Source organism: Ilyonectria robusta, assembly GCF_021365365.1.
Source record: "Ilyonectria robusta strain PMI_751 chromosome Unknown BGZ61scaffold_37, whole genome shotgun sequence".
Lineage (NCBI taxonomy): Eukaryota > Fungi > Ascomycota > Sordariomycetes > Hypocreales > Nectriaceae > Ilyonectria > Ilyonectria robusta.
The window spans coordinates 1-20,738 of record NW_025764471.1 but is presented as its reverse complement, the minus strand read 5'-3'; the positions used below and the strand labels follow the sequence as shown (position 1 = coordinate 20,738).

The window sequence follows — 20,738 nt, the reverse complement described above, 5'->3', positions numbered from 1 at the left end:
TTACCGGTTCAACGTCCGGGGCATAATGTTGGCCGGCAAATCGACTCGGTAAGAATAATAAGTATACAACGATTTACGAGAAGCAAATGTGATGTTCCGGGGAGAAGTACCGAGAGATCAAGACCAGCCAATGAGTGAGAGAGGTTTCCAGTGACGCGAACTGTGTGTAGCAGGCCGGTAAGTTATACTATTCTTTGTAAATCCTAGATCCCCTATATGACATGTGAAAGCCAAAAACTGTTGGGTCAGAATTAAAATAAGGAAACGAAGAACATTATGACGCAAGAATGACCAACTACCGGAGTCGCTAATTTTGCACCGGCGTTGCTTTTTACTTTTACTCTTCAAAAGCTTGCTGTGCATCCGTCCACGTCTTGCAAACTGACCAGACCTGCTGCTACTTTAGAAGCGCCAGTGAAGCAAGCCCCCTCCAGGCATGACCAGGGTCTCGGGAAGTTCTTGGACAATTGGATCACCAAAACGCGGTGGAGCTTTACTTTGCTCCAACATGTTCCCTCTTCACTGTCGTCTCAACTGCAAGAACGTTCCCCCAGTAAGCACGGGTGGGGACGCACAGTCGGTATTGCTCTTAGTTTCACACTTCATACATCCCTCTGTCAGAGATCCATCAGAGTTGTGATCGTGACTGGGCACGACCCGAGCTTGGCGTGCTTGGCGAGGTAGTTTGCGAAGGTCAACTGAGCTGGGCAGGCGTGATGTAGGAGACAGTATGGATAGACGAACTGGAAGTATTAGCCCCGTCGGGGATGCCATGGCGATGACGGTATCATGGGTTGAAAACCACCTACGCCACCTGGATGCGGAATGAACCTACGAGAGAATGCCTTATCAGAAACTAGTGATTTTCTGTTCCATGATCATGATCTCTGCCCGGCGATGGCCCTTGTTGAACTATGTCGCATCACCCAGGAAAATATGTGGTGGGGAGAGGTACGCCCAGTGAAGTAAATAGTGCAAAATACCGTATACGATATTTTTTCAACCCCACACTGCACTGGATTGTTTAGGAATTCGGTACACTGCACGGTATACAGTATTACACTGTATTTAAGCAATATCGTATCGTAATATCATATCGCACGGCGTGCAAAGAGCCGCATGGCCTAAGCATTAAACTAACTAAATTGAGTAAGGTTGAGGTTCAAGATCGTCTCGCGGACCATAACAAGATGAAGCTATTCACAGCTAACATATATGATTATACTATTGCCAGATAACAAGAACGCTCGGAAAAACGTTTTCCTAGACCTCACTCGCGTTAGGTAAGGGTTTAGCTAAGCTACATAATTGACTAATTCAACGTCACTCCTATTGCCTAGGTGCGAGAATGAAGTAGAATTAGAGGTCAAAAGAAAACTCCACAGATTCGAGCATTTTGAGTTTGAATTGCTTGCATACTATATATTGCTCGTAATATCAGGTATAATGTTAGAAGACCCCTGCTGTTCATCCTCTCCAATGATAGCTGTGTCCAAGACAAGCTCAACGTCGTCAACCCAAGCCAAGTTGTGAGTCTTCGACCAGGACTTTATGCACTCAATTGCCTCAATTATATCAATCCCTAACCTGTTCCTGCGATCTTGGAGGGGTGGTTTTTATATCGGAGAAGAGATGTTTTGGCTCAGCAGACATCGCAGGAATTGACAAAAGATCGAGCGCCATTTTGGAAAAGTTTGGATAGAGCGTTTGTTGTGTATCCTCAAGCCACCACTTTCATATATCCTTGACCCTGATTCTTGGGGCCGATATATAGTTCTGATACTCATCAAATAGGGTAGAAAGCTCGGGATCCTCATAATGTTCGTATACTCGTATTACACAGTACTTTCACTGTACAATATGGTATTAATATCATATTTATACGATATTTGAACGACCTTGCACTGTATTACACGGTTTACGGTATTGCTTGCACTGCACGGTATAAAAATACCGTGCAGGCAATACGATATTGAATATGATATCGTCTTATTTACGGCCACACTATTTACTTCACTGGGTACGCCAATACTCAATCAAATTGTTGAGCAGGCATTCCCAACAACGTACACAGATGATGGATGCCGCCTGCTCGTATGTAAGAAGCACTGGCCGCCCGCTTGCCTATCAAGTGGCTGATGCTGCAAGACTGCTTCATTAGCGCCGGCCATCGAACCAGAGGGTCACATTTAATAGTGGTGGATTCTAGAAAGTTCCAAGGTAGGGTTACTTTAAGTTCGCTGCCTTCTCTTTGCCCATGCTATTCCTCATACGTCATTCGAACATGTGAAATTAGCTGGGGCCAGCCTTGCTGTTAGCATGAAGACATTCGCGATCGTAGTGCGGGTTGGGCAACTCCAGTCACCGTGTGTCTACCCAAGAGGGAGGGTATCATCATGACCTCACAGACAGATGATGAGAAAGGCAAGCAGAGGCTTGAGAACAAGCTGGGGCTGCTTTGATCCGAGTCATTTTCTCATTTCATACATCCCGTCTGGCTGTTAAGTTTCTAAGTCTGCTCTTTAGGCAGTTTTAAGCAGGAAATATCGACCGCAGCAACGTCAAGCATCTCCACAACATCCCTATACGCAAGAGTTTGGCACTCGCGGCGACATGTCAACCCAACACGACACTGCCAGGGAATGCCTCGACGTCGTTCTTACCGAGCAGCGCGATCGTATCGAACTTTAACTCCCCTAGTCAACCAAGCCGGCAGCAGCAGGGTCAGCCCTGACTCCACCGTTGCGCCGTCCTCCTTGTCCGAGCCTTCCCAATCTTGCGCCTCGCCCGTATTCTGTGCTGCTCTCTTCCTGTTTCGCCTACCACTCTTCATCATTGCCTTCTCCGCCTACTTCCTGGTCCTGCAATGGGTTCACCCCGGCCCAGTCGGCAATAAACTGTGCCTATGGACGCTTATGGCCATCCTAGGTGTCTGGTGGACTGACCTGCAGATCGACAAGGTAAAGCCCGGGTCGCTGGCGCAACAGCCGCTCTGGCGCCTGCCGCGCCCCGGCTCCATCATGGTGGTGTCTGCCACTTATCCTATAGATGCTATCTTCCTTGCCGCAGTCTTCGACCCAATCTTCACAGTTCTACACCCGAGGTCGCGGCTTGTGCGGGAGCTGTCCCTACTTCAGGCTATCTTCCGCACAGGAACGAACGAGACCTCACCGCCAAGCCACGCCAATCTCACCGACCTGAAAACCGTGCTTGAGAGACATCCAGACCGAATCATTGCAGTGCTAGCAGACTACAGCGCGACGAATGGTACCGGTACAGTACCTAGCACGCTAAATCTTAGCGATACGGTCAGGATTTTCCGCATTAGCATACAATACTTGCCAGCGGATGTGTCGACGCAAGTGCCTGGCACGTATCTTGCGTTGTTGTGGACTCTGCTCTCACGACCTGTGCACCGCATTCGCCTGCGCATCGCGGATGGCGTGAGTAATGATGGTACTTCAGGGGTGTCTGACCAACCTAAGCATCCCAGGAATATCCCGCAGGGCCTCACACATCTTCCCCATAGTCTTCATGGTGGCAGAACTGTCACGGAGCTCCTTCCGTGAGCACCTCATCTGAACCTTCTCCCTGCTTCTGGGAGTACACAGAGTGTCGGTGAGTCTCCGTGGGCATTCTGGGACGACATGTGTGAACCATTTTTTGCTAATCTCGACTGCGGTAGCTCCTATGTCTGTGGCCCATTCGGCTTGTCTCTGTACCAGGAGGTCGCGGGTTGTTAGGTCGGCGGCGCGGATGGCCACCCGGTTCTGATTTGGGATGCCCGCGGGATCTGGTGTAGGTCAGTCCCGAGTTTTGTGGCGATGTGGGTCCGATTTAGTTCGCCGTGTTCCGGGCCGGAGACCCAGCTTCCAGGCAACGGACTCCTACGAACTCGTCACAACAGAGATACTACGAAGGGCCATCACCAGACTGGCCCAAACAGGGCCAAGGCGTACATGGCTGCTATGGCTCACGATAGGGTACAGGCACCCGGTCGCCACAGGGACTGCGATGCAGTTGTACACAAGCGCCCACCCGAAATTGAACTTGATCCGTCGGAACACCGCCCGGGACAAGTCCAGCAGGTTAACTACGCTGTGCAGGTCAGGGTTGAGCAGGACGAAATCCGCGCTGCTGATGGCCACGTCGGAGCCGGAGCCGGAGCCGATAGCGACTCCCACGTCGGCGGTTGTAAGTGCCGGTAATTAATGCCGTCGCCAAGCGTGGTGATGGATCACTGATAATCTTTTATATAATGCGTGCTGTGACATCAGAAGTATTTTAAGACGAACTGTGCACAAACACATAACAATACAAACATGTCATGCACGTCATCCATACGTAACATATCCGTCATTCACAGATGGTCTAGCATACATATCTAGCTTTGGTCCTCATAGGGGGTCATTAAAATCACCCCAATCAGGTATTTGGTCGCGTGCTCGCGTGCTCGCAGACTGTGGCGGTCACCTTCAGGGGAATCGCTCCCTCCCATTGCTCGATCCTGACGGATATGTTACATAAGGACGTGCAGGCATGTCTCAATAAAGTTTTCACCGTTCACACTAATTCATGTACTGACATACCTGACCATTTGGCCTAGGGTTAACCAACAGTAATATCTTCGCTCTCGATTCTCGGAGTTCAATATTTCCTTGGCAGTAACAACCATGCAGCGCCACCTGTTCCTTGCCTTCGCTTATTTGCGCTCTGCCCGCTGGGCAAGCAAATTAAAGTCAACCTGCAATGGTCCATATGCGATACAGATCCCCAGACTGTACTCCAGAAGCTCGGCGAAAATGGTACTCGCGAGCCGTATAAAAAGACTCCTATCACTTACTACGACACCAATCCTCCATCCTATTCCTAAGGCGGGCTCATGTTCCGCACAAGAGACGCCGCGAGGAGCTTTCCGCCGTTAAGGCTCATTTCGACCCGAGAACGTCGGATGCCCCGGAGGGATTCTTCCGCGACAAGGACGCACATATCAATATAACAGTATCGGACACACCCGAGAGATTCCTTTGCGTCTGGGATGGGTACGGCAATGATGCGCCCTTAACCTGTCAGATACAGTCGCTCCTAGCTGGTAGAAAGGAGCTCTGGACTGACGAGCAAATTCGGTTCGCTGAACGTTGCCAAAGTGTCATTTGGGGGGATCTTGGGCATCTTGTTGTGTCATAAGCAGGAGCCAAGAACCACAAGACTGTTTCAAGCTATGGGTTATGATGGGAGTTATCACAATCTGGTGGAACAGTCTGGATAATGCACCAACGCGAGGAGGGCTTGTTGTATTGGAGGCAGTCGCAGAATCATCATATTTCGTCGTCACTGTCATTCCTTTCTCTGATGAAGCAGCCAGAGATGGCGATGCAGAGGGCGTTAAAACTCCAAACGCGCAACACGCCTCCAACATCCAAAAAAAAGGCCCAACAACCCGGTAGACTTTCAAACCGATGTTTGTTGATGGTATTCATGTCGTCACCTAGAATACTAATTAGATGTCCGAGAAAATGCGATTGCTGTCTGGAAGGAGAACAAGCGATGTCCAACTTTTTCTGAAACTGTCCCCCTCCCTCATGCACATGTTCCTAGTAGCCGCCATCTCCAGCATGCACAGCACCGCTAGGGCTGTGAAGGTGTCCATACTCAGGTTCACCCACGGCAGCCGCACCGCGTTCCGGACGGCCGCAACGATCTCACCGGGACCCCTCAGCGGGCAAGGGCGCAGAGGTCACTGACTGGAACTTCAACTCCAAGACCAGCAGCGCTGGCTCCCAGGGGTGGAGATATGAATTGGCCTCCGCGAGCCAAAGCTCCCATACCTTCTAGAGTAAAAGACGAATGCTGTTGGGACTTGTCACTATGTCGACAGACTTAGATACCAAAGTTGTAAAGGTTGCATGGGCCAACTTAGATGACATCACGCCCATCGATGGTTGGCCACGCCAAAACTCTATCTTGGTGTACTCCGTAGCAACATTTAGACCCTTAAGTTCTCAAAGGAGGGTGCACAACTGTCGCGTGACTTACTGCTTTGCTTGGAAAGCTCCGCAGCCCGAACTCGTAGCATAGCAGTTCAGCAGTACCACAATTCACGACATAATGGCATCATGCTTGTCGGGACGCCTCATCAAAGATCTACATCTGTTGTCGAGGGGCTCTAAAAAGGCGATAACGATGCCTCTCCTCATCTCCTCTCCGCAGTATTTCGCATGTTCGCGTTGGAGAATTCCAGTGTGAGGGTAACCATGAGAAGTCAAGCACTCCTTTTCGTTATTCTGCTCGCGCTCCCCTCCTTGGGAAAAAGGAAAGATGAAATCCACCTTCAATGGTCGATCTGCGAACCAAACCCACAGATCCTGCTCCAGAAGCTTAATGAAGAGGGTCGCGGTCCGCATAAGCAAAGTCTGATTACTTACTACGACACCGACCGCCCCATTTATGCCCAGCAAGGGCTCATGTTCCGGACGAAAACCAGGAAGGGTCAAGAGACCTCCTTGATCAAGGTCCGTTTCCCAAAGGCAGTTTCGAATGTCCCAGAAACAGCAGACTGCGTTTGGGATCGTTACGGCGACAAGACCTCCTACACCTGCGCAAAGCTATCCCCTATACGTGGGACGAGCCTCTGGAGTGATGAACAAGTCCGCTTCGCTGAGCATTACCGGAGTATTGACTGGAAGGATATTGTCGCATTTGGCCCGTACTTAAATACGAAATGGAAGCTGAGGATCAAAGGATATAAGGCGGTGTTCGACGATGTTGTAGCCCGGTCGCACCACCTGATGGAGATTGAGGTGAAGGTTTCCACATCCGAGGGCGATGACGTTTATCAGATGGTCACCAAGTACCTGAGAAATCGCGGAGTGGCGCTTTGTTACTATCAGGAACCAAAGACTCTGAGGCTCTTCCGCGCCTTGGGTGTTCCGAGAATAGCGGAGGTTGAATCCAAACGCTTAGGCAAAGGAGCTTAAAGCAGCTTCTTGACCAGAAATAACATTTGGGATCTGATTTGCATATTCACATGATCAGAGCCCATTTTCGGACTCTGGCTAGCCTGTGTTCTTTGGTATCAGTCGACCTCATTCTTGGTTGCACCTCCCAAATTTGGCATTATAACTTCGTCACAGTGGTCCACCAGTCACTTACGGCACCGTTCCACGTCATCTTCCTACTTCTCCATCGCGTGTCTCTCCCAAAAAAGCCGTTCGAACCATTCAGGCCAAAAACTGCCAAATTCCCAGTCAATGATGGCATTGATCTTCAGCGTTCTTACGTTGTGTTGCCCCAGATCTTTATGGCAAAAAACGTACTCCCTTCTGCTTCCGCGGTTGCCAGCAACTATCGGACTTCCACGGCTGCGGTGGAGCTGCCGGCCTCGCATGAATCCGAGCCGTCCTTGCAGCTTTTGGTCCGTGCTCACCTGGCACCTGCTCCCAAGTCCCAGGGACTCAAGTCTTGGCGCCGCCGCCGCCGTCCCCAACCGAAGTCGCCGCTGTCCGCTGCACCTGCCCTTTATTCCCCGGATCCCCGACCTGTCCATTCACCTCCTCTGCTCTTGCCTTGCATTTTCTCTTAATGCACTCCTCCTCAGCGACGACTCTACCTCGCTTGAATTCCCCATGGTGATGCAGCTTCATCCACCGACGGCGTCGCGATAGCTCACCTCCGACCCGAATCCTGTTTTGCCGAGAGGGCAACGCACCTTCTGACGACGCCATGACGACGATGTCCATCTTCCAGTCGCAACGACGCTTGGTCGTCTTCGCTTCCACCGCCTTCTTTGTCGTGAGCGTCTACCTCTGCACCACTCGACTGTTGGCCATGGATTTCAACCGCGAGTCCGTCTTCTCAAGTTACGAGGACGTCGAAGCCGAGCTCTCCAAGGCCGATCTCCCCATGTCTAGCGGCTCCTACAACCGGCCACCGTTCGAGGGCATCACCGTCATGGCCGCGCTTCCCGACGAGTATGTCCCTACCACGGAGAATCAGAGGAGGATGATCGTGATCGGAGACGTCCACGGCATGATCGACCCGCTCAACACCCTCCTCAAAGAGACCGGGTTCGACAGCACAAAAGACCACATCGTGTCAGTAGGCGACATGGTCAACAAGGGTCCCGATTCTGCCGGCGTCGTCAAACGCCTCATGGACCTTAACGCCAGCGCCGTCCGCGGGAACCACGAAGACCGCGTGCTATTGGCGTGGGCAGGCTATAATACTATGGAAGTTGTCGCGGCCGACTTGGCAACGAAAGACGCAGAGGTGCCTCGAGGCGAGTCCGGCGATCTGAAGACAGCACGGAGCCTTTCGTCAGAGCAGCTGGACTGGCTCAAGAGCCTACCCGTCATCCTCACCGTTGACCCGCTCAACCTGTACATTGTCCACGCAGGGCTTGTCCCGGGGATCGAGCTTGAGCAGCAAGTCCCCTGGGCCGTAATGAACATGCGAACGCTCACCTACCCTACCGAGGATTTCCGCAGAAAGGAAGAAGAGAAGAAGAAGGAAGAGGAGCGAAAGAAGCAAGAAGAGGAAGAAAAGAACAAGAACTCCCGTCGCGACGAGGCCGAGCCTGACGCCGCCACCGAAGACATTGGCATCGAGAAAACCATACCCGACCACGACGTCTGGATCCCCATCGACAGCCACGACGGCGACGAGTGGACCGACCTCTGGAACCGCGAGCAGAAGCGCGTCCCCAAGTCCCATCGCCGCACCATCGTCTACGGCCACGACTCCAAGTGCGGCTACAAGGAGGATTCCTACACCTTCGGCCTCGACTCCGGGTGCGTGAAAGGCGGTGCTCTGTCCGGCTTCATCATCCAGGCGGTCGAAGGGGGTTGGACGCACACCACCGTGCAGGTGCCGTGTGAAGAGTCTGAGCTTGGCGGGGGCGTGAGTAGAGCTAGATAGACAGACAGCGCATTGCATGGGCTATGACGGATTTTCGGGGGGAGATACTCGGCCTACGTGTATGGTTAGGGGCGTCGTTGTGTTGAAATAGAAAGATTCAAGTTGCTTAATTCATACTAAATGTGCAGTAGGGGAACCACTGTTTATGTACAAGCACGATCTCCTGTAGAATGTTCCTCCTTCTTCCACACCTTGCCACCGACTTGGTCGCCTCACACTTGTGATCTCCAACACGTTGCAGGCGTTGAGGATAGGTACCTTCCAGCACACTGCTCACACGGTCTCCAGCCATTAGATAATGGAGTATTTAATGCCTCCAAGGCTGCATATCGACGAGAGTTGGAAAAGTTCGCTTCCCTGACTGATTCCACGCCGGTGGATAAAGTCAATTTCATCAGAGCCTACGCTAGGGCTCGTGAAGTGGGAATGACTAAGAAGAATATACTCTCCGGCTGGAGAACTACTGGCAATTGGCCAATCTCGTGAGAAAAAGCATTGCGGCATCCAGAAATTCAAGAGGACAAAGCAACGGGCAGTTCAAAGGGGACTCCAGAACGGGAGCCTTATTTTGGTTCTGATGATACACCAAAGACCAGTCGTCATATTCGTGACCTTGGCTTAAACAAAACACCAAAGACGCGGAGGCGATATACCGTGATAGCCAAAGGGTTAGAGACTCAGCAACAGGCAGGCTTTCTATCCATATTCCATATTCCATATGGAACGATTCTTGTATGGATTACGGATTCCTCCTCGTATGGAAGCTTATTCCATACGTATGGAATACAAGAAATGACGTCATCTATACTTTACCATTTCCGTATTAGGAAAAGCGCGCATTGTCTCGCTCATCTGTCAGCGCGGCTGGAATCCCTGATGCCTGGTTTTGTCCGACTTATTGTACGACTTCCTAGCAGCTACATCGATCCTGGATACGTTTCGCCGTGCACCAGAAAAGAGTCAAAAGACACGCTCTGGCTAGTGGACATGGCATGTTGATATCAATGGTCATTTTGGAGAGACGGTATTGTTCATGAAACCATACTGCTCGCCGAGCCACCAAGTCAGCGGGGACCGGCCACTAGCGGCACAACAACTTTTGTTCCTGGCGGAAATCATGAACATGAACTTGTTGCCTGACTGCGTCGCCCTGAATGGTGCCCGCCGGGATTAACATTCTTCCGCTGTATTTCCATACGTATGGAATACAGCCATCTCATATGGAATACGAATAATCCATATGGAGCGTTCCATATGGATTAACTTAATCCATACGCGTATGGATAGAAAGCCTGGGAAGCATCGAAGGAGTACCATGATGCCATCCGGAAACAGATGAAACTGCAATGGGACGAGTTCCTAGCAGAAGATGTCAACATATGGAAGGCAGCCAAGTATTTGAAACCTGGAAAGGACATCATGGATGATAGGGTGCCCCCTTTGAAGAGACAAGACGGCTCCACCACGGAAGATAGGGTGGAGCAGGCCGAGGAGCTGCTCAGCTCGTTCTTCCCGCCGTTGCCGGCCAGGATTGAAGATGAAGGTGACCGACCGCATCGGAGGGAAGTTCACATGCCAGACCTCACTATGGAGGAAGTTGAAGAAAAATTGCTAGCAGCGAAACCTTGGAAAGCGCCTGGAGACGATGGTCTGCCAGCAATGGTGTGGAAACAGCTTTGGCCAGTGGTTAGATACCGTGTCTTGCACCTCTTCGACACATCCCTCAGGGATGGTGCGGTACCCCACCAATGGAGGAGCGCGAAGATCATCCCGCTGAAGAAGCCAGACAAAGGGGACTACACAGTGGCTAAGGCCTGGAGACCGATATCGCTACTATCAACACTGGGCAAGATACTCGAGGCAGTCATTGCAGAGCGGATATCCTATGTAGTGGAGAGCTATGGACTGCTACCCGCAAACCATTTCGGGGCAAGGAAGCGAAGGTCAGCTGAACAAGCACTGATACTGCTGCAGGAGCAGATCTACAAGGCATGGAGGGCTGGCAGGGTGCTCAGTCTGATCAGTTTCGACATCAAAGGCGCTTACAACGGAGTGTTCAAAGAGCGACTACTAGAGAGGCTGAAGGCAAGAGGCATACCCGGTGGACTGGTGAGATGGATTGACGCCTTCTGCTCTGGGCGAACGGCCGCTGTGATGGTAAATGGGCACACGTCACAACCACGGGAGTTGCCACAGGCAGGTCTCCCGCAAGGGTCACCACTGTCGCCGGTGTTGTTCCTGTTCTTTACCGGTAATGCAGATTTGGTGCAGAGAAGAATCAACGCAAGAGGTGGTTCGATGGCATTCGTGGACGACTACTCGGCCTGGGTAGTGGGACCAACAGCAGAGGAGAACCGAGCAGGCATCCAATTCAATTATAGACGAAGCACTGGGCTGGGAAAGTCGGAGCGGCGCGACGTTCGAAGGAGACAAAACGGCCATCGTGCATTTCACGCGAAACGCCGCGAGTACTAGCGACACACCGTTCATGATCAAAGGGGAAGCAGTCAAGCCCAAAGCGAGCGCCAAGATCCTGGGAGTGGTCATGGACGCGAAACTACGATACAAAGAACACATAGCTAGAGCTGCCGCAAAGGGGCTCTCGGCCGCCATGTGTCTGAGAAGACTGAAGATGCTGTCACCGCGGACGGCGAGACAACTGTTCGTAGCAACAGTAGCTCCCACCATGGACTATGCGTCTAGCGTGTGGACGCACTCATGCGGTGTCAGAGAAGCAGCTTGGTTGAACAAGGCACAGATGGTCGGAGCACAGGCGATCACGGGAGCTTTCCGGACCGTGGCAACAGCGGTGGCAGAGGCCGAAGCTAGTATCCAACCGGTACAGGAACGACATGCGCAAGCGGCAACAAGGTTTTGGATCAACCTCCGGACCCTTCCCAGGACACACCCGTTGGCTACACTGAAAGTGAAAGCGTGTCGCCGATTCGTGTCGCCGATGCAGAGGATTGCTCAGGCACAAGGGGAGACAACCACTAAAGGAATGGAGATCATTCAGGAGTACGCGCTACCGCCATGGAGAGACCGTACACTAATGTCATGCGACCCTAACCGGGAGAAAGCGGTAGAAGCAGCGAAGGGGGTAGATGGCAGTCTGCCACCTGCTCCTTAAGGTAAGGTTGACACGTGATCACGTGGGTTCGTGACAAATAGTCCTCTTAATGGTCTGGACTATTAAGAGCGCTGCCTTCCGGTTTGATCATATGTATGACCTTTTGGTCTGTTGGGTGTGACAATGCCTAAGGGAAATCCGTAACCCGCTGCGAGTAAGAGAAGCAATAACCAAACTCACAATTATTGAACAAGGGGCTAATGTAAAGACAAGGCAGGACCAGCTGCTAAAAACGAGATGAGTCGGGTAGTACTACTTAGTCGCCGCAGAAGTGACAGCAGATGCCGTCATGCATTCCTTGAACATACCCATTAATGCCTCCATGTTCTTATCCATCTTCGTCGTCATATCCTTTATATCCTTCAGCTGGTTTTCTAGGCTTTCGACCCTGTCCTGCAGCTGCTGGAGTATTCGAGTGATGCGCTCCTCCTTGAGCTCCTCCTTGGTGGTCTCCTTGGGGGTCTCCTCGGTGGCGGGAGCAGAGACAGGCTCCTCGGCCTTGGCCTCCTCCTGGAGAGGAGCAGGCTTGAAGCTCTCAATGGTGTTCTTGTAAGCCTCAGACTCGGTGACGGTGCCAGCGAGCTCCTTGGCCTCGTCGATCTTGAGCTTCAGCTGGGCGACCCAGTTGTCACGCTCAGCAGTGTTGGCGGCCTTGAAGCTGTGCTTGTTGCCCTTGGAGGTGAAGTGGAACTTGTAGGAGCCATCGGTCTCGGGCTCGGTGGCATCGGCCTGTGGGGGGGACGTCGTTAGAATAAACTGGGCACGCTGCAGATGGGGTTTTTGTGGACCCGCGGGAGCTTAGCTTACTAGGCTGATGATGCTGGAAGGGTTCTTCTTGTCGCCGAAGAAGAGGAGACCCTGACCGGTGTGGGAGGCCCAGGCGATGTTGCTGTGGGCAGTCTCGGCCGACTTCTCGGTCTTGAGGTAGTGGGCGAGCGCCTTGGGCTCGAAGGCGTCGGTGCCGAAGAAGAAGAACTCCTTGCTGGCAATCAGGCTCCTGTGGGGGAATCAAGGTCAGCAAACGGGTCATGTCCATTGCGATGCGACGCGGCGGCGCGACGTACGGTGAAGGGCTTACCTGGGGAAGCTGAAGCCCTGAGCCTTGTGGCCCAGATGGCCCTCCTCGACGGGCTTGACCTCCTCCTTCTTGTCCTCAGCCTTGGACTCCTCACTCTCAGCAGGCTTGGCCTCCTCGGCGGGCTTGTCCTCGGTGGCGGGAGCAGACTCGGCGGGGGTCTCGGTGGCGGGAGCGGGAGTGGTCTCGGGCTTGGTCTCCTGAGGGACATCGACGTTCTTCTGTTCCTCGGCCATTTTGAATAGAGTTGTAGTGGAGTAGGTATTATTATTATTATTATCTTTTTTATATCTCAAGGGGTATCACAACAAAGACGGAGATATAAAGAAAAAAGATCCAGATCCAGAAAAAAGCATTGGATTTTGGAGTGTGGTCTTGGGACGGAGTGGTGAGAAAGGAAGAGGAGGGGGAGGACGGGGACGCGGGGGTACGGATCAAAACATCACGAAAGTAGCTTCAGCATGGACATAGACTTTCCACCAGCTCATCATGACGCTCCTTCTCAGAAGGATGGCGTCATCATGCAAAATCTTGATCCCATGCTGGTTCCCGGTGATCATCGCCGCACCCTCTTGCTCTCCAGCAGCGGTCCTGGCAAGCTTAGTCGCTCAATGAGGCCCTCAGTACCTGGCCAGTGAGTTACTTGACCCACCAGCGGTGATCAGCTCTCCTCTGGTAGTTCGACTTGCCCACGCTCCACAGTACCAAGTCCCTGGATACCTTCCTCTCGCTCTACGTATTCTTCGTCCGAAGCGGGCGAGGCAGCCCGAGCTATCTGTGGCCGCTCCTTAGCGAGGTCGCAATCATCTGCGCGCTGCCGTTCGAGTAACGACGCTGTTTCTTACATCTTCGACGGGTTCTGGGATGAAAATGGCGATCAGTACGGACGAGCGGCAACGTCGTCCTGCAGAGAACACTCTAAAACCCAACCCAGCCCTTTCTAAGCTGGGGTATCTTTGTCTTAATTCTCTCCGTCTTGCCATGGATCTCGCAGAACTGGAAGCAAAGGCCGATGACATCTTTCAACACATATAAGGTTGTCCTTTGGGAAAGATGCCCTTTGCAATTTCATCCAGAACTTTTCGCAAAGACATCTTGGATTTGGATGGCCTCCCAGCGCTGCGGTAGAGGATACTTGACTGATTTCTCGGCAATTATTCCTGCCGATGATATGACCGCGGATTTTGACATGTTCTACCAAGGATATGGCAACGACAACGATATGCAGCCTCATACAGTAGCAGCCGGAGAATTTTGGGCTGGAATTGATGCACTGCTGAGTCCACCCAAACCACGTCTTCCTCTTTAGCGACGGTCAATCGCCCATCATAGCGTGCAAATCCGTATGGCGGACCAGACCCCCGAATACTTCACATTAACCAGGACCTCATCAGAATCTGGCTTAGGAACGGGAATTTTCTTATAGATCACCGCTGTTGACTGATATTAGCGACTACCTTAGCCAGTCGAATATAAGAGGATACATACGTCCTCCGGACCCTTCCACTACTTGTGCCCATTGCTCTGTCGGGATATCAAAAGAAGTCATAGTCATGCAGCTAAGAGCGAATGCCTGATAGTCGTGAAATGGCTCAGGACCTATGCACGATTGAGCGAGCATATTTTAGAGGAGTGTGTGCAACAAATGAATACACACTCTGTCATATGATTGATGGTCGGCACGCAAACACTGAAGATTTTGACTTTAACATGTGATCTTGTGTCTACCATTGACTTGAGTTCAGCCATGTGTGGACAACGCCTTGAGCAGGCGAGTCCCCGGGGGGGACCAGGTGATCATCATTATACCCAAGGTCCTGAATGCAAAATGCGCGGGGCCGGTGCTTATGATTGCAGTTGTAGGACGCGTCGATACCCAAAGCTGGCGCGGCCGAGGACATTGAAGTGGCAGGCCGCTTACGGGAGCTTCGACGTTTGCACTTCTGCGGAGGCTCCAGCTCCTCGTCGCCACAGATGATCTGTCAATATCAAGCCGCTCGCTCATACAGTAGACAACAATGTCACTGCCTGCAAGGCAGCAGTATCTTCATCATGTATTTAGTTCAGCTTAATTCCACTCCTTTAGATAGAAAGTCAAGAGCCGCTCATTGCCTGATTCACTAGGGATCTTCTGCCCGATCGTTGTCAGCCATCCATTCTGTCTGTGCCACTTCTTGTTGTGATATGATCTCCCATTCGGGACCGCCGCCTCCGCACGCTAGGCTGCCTCTTGCAGCCAGCCTGTCTGCTTGCCCGACCCGAGGACGGCTGTCTTCTGTGAAATCTTGCCAGTACACAGATAGCTATGCCAACAGGAATATCCCCTCAATTGTGCGAAGCCTCTCCGAAGCGGTCACTCGCAAAGCATCTAACCCAATAAGAGCTAGCTCTCCAGCCTATACCTGTATCAGCACTGATCTTTAATGGCACTTTAGGTACACTGTGCATAAGATCATAACAGATAAGACGTTATCGCGGTGATAAAACCAAGTTCCTGCTAGCGCCGTAACACTGGGGATAGTCGTGAATGTTGGCGAATCTTCTGGTGAGAACAAGGAAATGGCTGGAGATGCACCCAACCCAGCCACCCGATGGAAGGGGACGGGATTTCTCTCCTGTACTTCTATTTTGGATCTAGACCGCTAGCGGCAAGAACGCTGGGTCTTACCGTGTCCCAGGATTAAAAAGAATGGTTGCGTCATCAGGCCATCATCTGCCTACCGAGGATTTAACCTCTTTCATGAAGCCATTCACATTACGAGTAGATCAGGTGATTGCAGTGGAATTCCAGGGAGGTTTAGGCTTCCGGGCTGGAAGGCGTCTTTGTACCTGCCATGCCTTGAGAATGATCTACTAATTACGTTGACAATCTTAGCTGTTCAGTGGTAGTTTTGTTCCTTTAAGTTTAGCTCTTTGAGTGGCAAGAACAAGTCAAGAATACCGAGATGTGCCCACGTCATCCTATTATCCAAAGCACAGCTAAAGGGCATTTCCTCTTGCGATGGGCCGAAAGTTCATGAGAGTGGGGAGGCCAGTAGGTAACAGATACTCGACAAGGCATTGACATACGTAAAACATTGTAATAAGAAAGTTGTGGCATGTAGAGCATTACACAAACTTTTCAGAATCGTTCACGAGTGCTCCAGATGACATTTTCTAGATGGGGCCACGAGAAAACGATCTGATCAGATGCATGTGATCGGTCTCTTTGTCAAATATATTGTACGCATGATCTCACCAATTTCAACTTCCCGGCTTCTTCTGCGTTTAGAAATCTATCGCTCAGGAACGAATAAGCTTTCCCTTCCCTTATCAGCCCCAAATTCAGTCCTACTCGTCGCCATGTCTTACCCAACCAAGCCTTGCTTTGTCGGCTCTTTCAGGGGCTGGGACAACAAGGCCCTGAAACATCCCGCTATGAAATACTTGAGCGACCTCAACATTGACTTCTGCGATACCAAGGCTGCGCATTCGGGGCCGCATACCAAGTGGAGCACCCAGGACTGGGAGTTCCAAACTCAAAGTGGGCAGGTCCTTAGAGGAGAGGAGGCTTGGAAGAGGCTCATTCATACGACTCGGTTCTATGACAAGTTTTCAATGGAGCCCCTCTCCGCTTTTATCCAGGATACGGAAGACGGATATGACGGCATAGTGTACGGGAATCTATATACCAACTTTGTGGAGCCGGGAGAGAAGAAGCATTCGGACAACAAGGGAATTGAGTGGGAGTTGCAGGTCAGTAGATTGCTTCGGATGTGGGAGTCCGCCGGTCAATTACTGAACGTGATTTAGATTCCAAGAGCTTATCGTCTTACCTTCGTGAAGGATTCTAGCGGGCCAGAAGGCCTGAAACTCAGCAAGCTGGCTATCGTTGGGGATGTCATGGGCACCATGGCAACAGCAGTTCGCAAGGGGCTGGTTTCACAAGAGAATGCGTTTGGATTCTAGGTGAACGGAATGAACCGCCAGCTGGTATCAGATTGTGGTGTATCAATTGCACTGGATAGGCCGTCCTAAGAAAAGCCAGTTGTGGCAATCGCGGTTGTCGCCAATAACTGCCTCGGGCATGCATGAGGTGTGCATGCGCGTGTTGCCGCCACTTTTTTCTCTTTCACATCGCCCTGACATTCATCCCCTGCCTCTTTCCAATAACGTGCAGGATAAACGAACTGGACAGACAAGTTAGCCGGACACTTGACCACGCCCACTCCATGACTTCTATCTGACATCTTCGCGCGTTGTGTCCTGTCCGGCCGCAGAAGCCACATCGCCTCTGCTTCGTTTCTGCCTTTCGCTTGCGACGACCACTTCGTCGACTTTCCTCACTCAGCTTAACATCGACAGCGTTCTGACCATCCAGATCCTGTCCTTCGGCTAGAGTTATGCTTCCGCCTTCTTCCGTAACCGTTTCTTTTGGCCCGTGGACGCCGGCTAAGTGTCTCGTTCTCCTCTCGAAGGATACTTGTGGGGGCCTTGAGTTCGGCCATCTCCCGTGCTTGCTGGTGCAAGCACGGGGGGTGCGTTGACTAAGGAAAGGGACTGTTGATTTGGGAAGAAAAGATACTTCGCCAATATAGCTATATCACTATATAAGCAAAGGTCACTTTCTTTCCCAAAAAGGCATTTTTCAACGCGACATACATATCAATCACATCAGTTATAGCAGATAACTCAACATGCGGATTAGCAGTAAAATAAGTAAAACCTAAGATGTAGATAATTTAAGACTCTACTTAATAGTAGATATATTTATTTTATCAATGCAGGCAAAAATAGAGGAGTTCTAGCTAAATAGATTTCTGCGTTCTGTCCCTATTCAACAGCCCCCTTCCTTAGTCAACGCACCCCTCGTGCCTGGACAACCAGGCACGAGGGTGGATCGAACTCAAGGCCCCTTCAAGTAGTGCAGGAGGCGACTTTGTCGATATCGCAGGCGCGGTAATGAAATAAGTGAGCGTCATGGTGATGTAGGAGGCGGGATTATTCTAAGAAGCAAGGTACCGGATTTCACGTGGAGATGCCATACTAATAGAAGTATTTTTTTTTTGGATCCTAAATCAACAGCCCCTTTGCCTACTCAACCGACCCCGCGTGACTGATCATTCAGTCACGGGAAATCGGCGCCAGACCACACCCTCATGGACACCTGAAATCAACGACGATCGGCAATCCCGACCTCTCCCAGTTGAGAATTTCGGCTTCATCTCTGCCTCGGTCCGTCGCGTGCGTTCTGTCACCGGCATCGTCGATACCGTCTTGTCGAACTACCCTCCCCAGGTCACTCATCAAAGACTATCGCATGACAACGGTTAATAACCTTCTTCTTCTCGACAAAAACGCATTCACCGCTTGAAACATCTCGCCATTTTCATTCGAAGAGGCTCTTCTGCCATCTTCCTTGCTGATATTTATTATCTATCTGTTAAAACAGACTTAATTACCCCAAAGGTCGCTATGGGAAACATTCTCTCTATTTTCTCTCACAGCAGCGGTGAGGGCCTCACCAAACAGCAGATTGAGGAGCTGCAGAAGAAGCTTGCCGACAAGGAAGAAACCATCACCGTTCTTGAAGAGGACCTCTCCAGGAAGGAAAAGGAGTACACATCAGTCTCAAAGGATGCAGAGGAACTGCGACAGAAGGTCAAAGACCTAGACGCGCAACTCACGGCGTCCCAGCAGGAGAGCCAGGCCCGCATCACCGAGCTTAAGAACAACAGCGAAGACGCGACCGCCGCCCGTACTCAAGAGCTACAATCTACGAAGAAGGAGCTCGCTTCGCTGGAGGAGAAGCTCAAGACGCTCAACCAAGAGAGACAAGCCCAATTGGGTACCCTACAGGAGGCCCACACCAAGCTCGAGAGAGATTTGGCTGCCGCATTGAAGGCTCTTGATGAGCAGGAAAAGACTGTGGCAGACGCGGATGAGAGATTCAGCACACTGGAGCAGGCGCATGAGAAACTCAAGACGGAGTCCGAGGCAGCCAAGAAGGACCTGGAAAAGTCAAAAGAGGAGTACAACGCTCTACAGCAGACCCACGACAAGTTGAAGTCGGATTCTGATGCCGAACTCTCGACACTGAAGAAGAACTTGGCTGAGCTGCAGGCAAAGCACGCAGCTCTTGAGCAGGCAAACGAAGGCCTCAAGAAAGACGCCGCAGACTGGCAGGAAAAGCACAGCGCTCTGCAGAAAGCCTAGGACCAGTGTGTCCATCAACCAAGTAAAGCAAAATTTGGACCCTCTACTTGACTTGGTTGACGGGACCCCCTTGCTTGACTTGGTTTACTCGGTAAGAGAGGCTTGCTTTGCTTGGTTGGTTGAGATTACTCGACTATTTTCCATTCCTCATGTGGCTCCGGTGGTAAAGCTATGCTAACATACCGCTTCGAAGCAGGTGCTTTTGGCATTCAATCGCTGCTACAGTATCCGAATTAAGCCGATTCCGTTCATCTGTGATGACCTTTGTGAGAAAACGCGTTCACACTCAGCGCTCATTGCTGGGCAACTGAACAAGTCAAAGGCCATCTTGGACAGGATGGGGTAGTCAGATGTATGGCGAACCCACCACTCCAGAGGATCCTCAACATCCAGATCAGCCTTATTTATTAGTCCTGGCCATAAACTCATCCAGCTCAGATGTCAGTTTTCTCCGCTTCCCTCGTGTGGCTGATGTCGCAATGGCAGCAAGCCTCTGACGACGCTTACGAGCTTGCTGGAGTGGATCAAGCCTCGCCCTGTTATCAGCAACAGCCTCCTCCTCCTCCTCCTCTTCCTCCTGCTGTCGTGCTCCTTCTATTAGGTCCACTTCCGCAGCTGCTTCCTCGTATTGCGCATAAGCCTCCTGCACCACTCTCTTCGCCCTGCTGATCCATTGCTTGTTGTAACTCCATACAAGCTCGACGTAGATAAATTTGTTTGCCGGATGCAGGGCAACTGCACATCGGTATGCAGGCGTGGCATCTGTGGGACCAAAATATTCTTCAAGCTTGACGCGAGCAGCATCAATAGCATGGGAGTAGTATGTTGACACCACGTCAAGGTGATCGTCTGCAAACCTCCCGGCCTCCTGGAGCTTCTTGAAAAGGACATCAAGCGACTCGATCGTCTCGTGGAGGGAGCCATGTAATCCTTCTAGACCAGCTTCATTTGCCCGGCCTTCCATGCGCTTTGTTAGATCTTTGAAGGGCTTTAAGATATTGAGGAAGTGGCCCAGATCGATCCAATCTTGTGGAGTAAGAATATCCTGTGAGATATCATATTCCCCGTTGATATAGTTGTAGTTGAGGAAGAATAGATCAGTAGCGTGGCGGAGTTTCAGAGCTCTCTCAATCATGGAATATACAGAGTTCCAGCGGATGCCGCCATCGACCAGGACTCTAGTGTATAGGTGCTCGATGCTGCCTTCGTCGTACGCCTGCAGAATGTATCGCTTCAGTCGTTCCCGTCGCTGGTCGCTTCTGTTGATCCACATACAGAAGTTGTGGAGCTTGCCGACAAAGCTTTGCTTCCTCCATATCTCAAACCGATCGTCATCCGATGCGCCACAGAGCTGTTGCTCCAGCTTGCTAACGCCCTGCCCAAAGAGGAGAGCTTTGACGATGAGGTTCAGCATATGGCCGA

At 51.4% G+C, this 20,738-nt stretch overlaps 5 protein-coding genes across 5 annotated transcripts; 4 read left to right on the top strand and 1 right to left on the bottom strand.

The window, feature by feature from the left end:
- The first annotated feature begins 2,806 nt into the window (after positions 1-2,806).
- Positions 2,807-3,766, top strand: BGZ61DRAFT_464065 (uncharacterized protein). The gene is made up of 2 exons (XM_046247466.1): positions 2,807-3,618; positions 3,686-3,766. Exon 1 carries the CDS (start codon positions 2,916-2,918, stop codon positions 3,567-3,569), a length of 654 nt encoding a protein of 217 aa, XP_046096079.1. The 5' UTR covers positions 2,807-2,915; the 3' UTR covers positions 3,570-3,618; positions 3,686-3,766.
- A 936-nt stretch (positions 3,767-4,702) lies between these two features.
- On the top strand, positions 4,703-6,977 carry BGZ61DRAFT_563902 (uncharacterized protein; the record flags this gene model as incomplete). Its single annotated transcript, XM_046255881.1, has 2 exons — positions 4,703-4,805; positions 6,388-6,977. Coding segments are annotated over 2 exons (693 nt in total), but the record flags the coding sequence as incomplete, so codon positions are not given.
- Positions 6,978-7,731: 754 nt separating this feature from the next.
- BGZ61DRAFT_369552 (Metallo-dependent phosphatase-like protein) lies at positions 7,732-8,916 on the top strand (the record flags this gene model as incomplete). Its single annotated transcript, XM_046241959.1, has 1 exon — positions 7,732-8,916. The coding sequence occupies one exon, from the start codon at positions 7,732-7,734 to the stop codon at positions 8,914-8,916; it is 1,185 nt and encodes a 394-aa protein (XP_046096077.1).
- A 3,382-nt stretch (positions 8,917-12,298) lies between these two features.
- BGZ61DRAFT_563895 (Pleckstrin homology domain-containing protein) lies at positions 12,299-13,357 on the bottom strand (the record flags this gene model as incomplete). The annotated part of the gene is made up of 3 exons (XM_046255880.1): positions 12,299-12,775; positions 12,854-13,043; positions 13,125-13,357. 3 exons carry the CDS (start codon positions 13,355-13,357, stop codon positions 12,299-12,301), a joined length of 900 nt encoding a protein of 299 aa, XP_046096076.1.
- Positions 13,358-16,463: 3,106 nt separating this feature from the next.
- Positions 16,464-17,069, top strand: BGZ61DRAFT_369369 (uncharacterized protein; the record flags this gene model as incomplete). The annotated part of the gene is made up of 2 exons (XM_046241950.1): positions 16,464-16,856; positions 16,914-17,069. 2 exons carry the CDS (start codon positions 16,464-16,466, stop codon positions 17,067-17,069), a joined length of 549 nt encoding a protein of 182 aa, XP_046096075.1.
- Positions 17,070-20,738: the final 3,669 nt, after the last annotated feature.